Source organism: Neophocaena asiaeorientalis, unplaced genomic scaffold (assembly GCF_003031525.2).
Source record: "Neophocaena asiaeorientalis asiaeorientalis breed wild unplaced genomic scaffold, Neophocaena_asiaeorientalis_V1.1 scaffold469, whole genome shotgun sequence".
Classification (NCBI taxonomy): Eukaryota; Metazoa; Chordata; class Mammalia; order Artiodactyla; family Phocoenidae; genus Neophocaena; species Neophocaena asiaeorientalis.
The window spans coordinates 1,915,412-1,917,602 of NW_020172691.1; the positions used below are offsets into that span (position 1 = coordinate 1,915,412).

At 63.6% G+C, this 2,191-nt stretch overlaps 1 protein-coding gene across 1 annotated transcript in view; it reads right to left on the reverse strand.

Moving 5' to 3' along the window:
- The window catches only part of FAM174C (family with sequence similarity 174 member C), a 3,971-nt gene that overhangs the window by 326 nt on the left and 1,454 nt on the right, over nt 1-2,191 (reverse strand). The window contains exons 4-5 of the mRNA XM_024740001.1: nt 1,910-2,190; nt 691-810 (exon numbers count right to left, since the gene is read on the reverse strand). Coding sequence (XP_024595769.1) covers nt 693-810; nt 1,910-2,190 — 399 coding nt within the window. The 3' untranslated portion in view covers nt 691-692. The remainder of the gene's footprint in view (nt 1-690; nt 811-1,909; nt 2,191) is intronic.

A 2,191-nucleotide genomic window follows, 5' to 3' on the forward strand; every position in this document is an offset into this window, starting at 1 on the left:
CCTGTGCCTCTCACCTGCCCAGCCCCCACCCCCAGCCTGCAGGCCCTGCCGACTCCCTACCCGGGGAAGTGGGGTGCCCCAACCAGGAGATGCCGGGACCAGAGGGATTCCCAGGCCATACCTGCACCTCCCTCGGGGGGCTTGGAAAGTCAGAATCGTCCTGTGGTCTCTCAGCTTCTGTGCCTGAGCCCCCGATAAGCTGGGGTTAAACAGGCCATCCCTCCCCGCTCAGGCCCTGTCAGTGGCCCTGAGCCCAGTGGCCACTGGGTGACCTCCGTTGTCAGCCCTCTTTCTTCGTCTCTGCCATTGCCTCTGCCTGGGATGCTCTACCCCTGGCTGGGGCCGTGGAGAGGCCGTCTCTGACCCACCCCCCAGCTTTGGTAGCACCTCGCAGTTCATTCTCCACCTCTGACACTGATCTTGGCCTTCGGGGTCAGGCCCAGAGCAAGTGCCCACTGACTCAAGCACTGCAGCCCATTCCCATCTTAAAGAAATGGGAAACTGAGGCTGGGAGATGGACGTCCCTGGGACAAGGCCACACAGCCTGCGACGGCAAAGCCAGGCCCGGCCACTGTTGTGTGCTGACCGCACTGAGGACCTCACCGGCCGACAGTCTTCCTAACTCTCTGGCCTGCTGACCCCACCCCCCAACCCAAGGAGCCCCTGAAGGTGTGTGGAGGGCTGCCTTACCATCATCTCAGGTTCCTTGTTTCAAAGACCGTCTCCTCGTCGCTGTCCAGCGATGCCATCTCGGTGGGGTCCTCGGTGTTGGCCAGGAGCCCGTACCTCCTCTGCTGCGGCTTTTTCAATCTGGAAGCAGACCCAGGCTCGCTCAGCGGCCCTCTCATGGCCCTTTGCTGGAGCTGCTGACACCCTGCCCTGCTTCCCACCTTCTCCGATAATGCTCGTCTGCTCGACTCCCAGAGTCTTGCTGTGAACTTTCCGGTTCCAACTGCGTTTCTTCTCATAATGGTCACAATCGTTATGAGTTGCTGTGCACATCTCCCTTGGCAGGCCCCCAGGGCGTAGGCCCTTGGGCGAGGACCCCTGGGAGGGGGGCGCTGTAATTCCATTTTACTAATGAGACGACTGAGCCTTAGAGAGAGTTTGCCAAAGATGTCAAGTAGAAGGCTGTCACGGGCAGAAGCCCCGGCTCCTGACCACCACCAGGGAAAGCACGGGACCCTCTGTGGTGGATGTGGCACGTATTCAGATGGGAGACGAACATTGTATACCCACAGCAGTGTCAATGCAAGACAGAAAAGGCCCCTTCAGAGCATCTGGATATGATCAGCTCTGCGTGACCAAGGCCCTCTGGAGATCAGCCCCAGAGAGGAAGCCAAACGGGGAGGACGGGCCTGAGGAGGGGGTCACGGGCCTTTAGGAGGCAGGGCGTATGCCGCGGGGAAGGCAAGGGGGTCCTCAACTCTTGGGGAGAGCGTGGGCAGAACCTAAACACTGACGATCACGGCCAGCTCTGGGCTGAAGAAACAGGAGGAGCAAGGTGCGGGGGCAGGCTCCCGCCGGGCCCTGGTCAGGCTGTGGGCGTTAACTACAGGAAAGAATGCGGCCAGGCCCGCGTGGCAGATGCAAGTTGGGTTAGTGGGCGCTGCGCTCGTCGTCACCGGGCTGGGGGAGCCGCAGAGGGTCCCGGGAATTCCCGGTGCCCTCATCATCCCGCAACCTCTAGTCTCGGTGGCTGCGGCTCGAAAACCAACCCCAACATCCCGAAGAAGCGGCTCGTCACGTGATTGCATGACCCCACCCACTCACCACCCACGTCCCCACCCACGTGACAATGGCGAACCGCGCCGGAGAGGCGGGGCTTTCGCGCCGCAGCACTTGGGGGCGCGAGGCGCGCGCCCATTGGCCGCGCCAGGGCGGCGGCGGCGGCGTGCGCCTGACGCACCTGAACGCCCGGATGAGGAAGTAGAGCACGGCTAGGACGATGAGGCCCGTAACCACGTAGAGGGAACGCAGAAGCGGCGAGTCCGGCGAGCCCAGCGGCCAAGGGTGTGTGGTGTTGTGCGGCGCGCCCGGCTGGCTCCCGTTCGTCACGACGGGATGCGGCAAGAGCGTGGTCTGCGTGCGGCGCAGTGACGGGGGCGCGGCGTCCGCGGCTCCCAACAGCTGCACCGACAGCAGCAGCGCCGACAGCAGCAGGAGCCGCGGCGGCAGCACACGCAGCCCC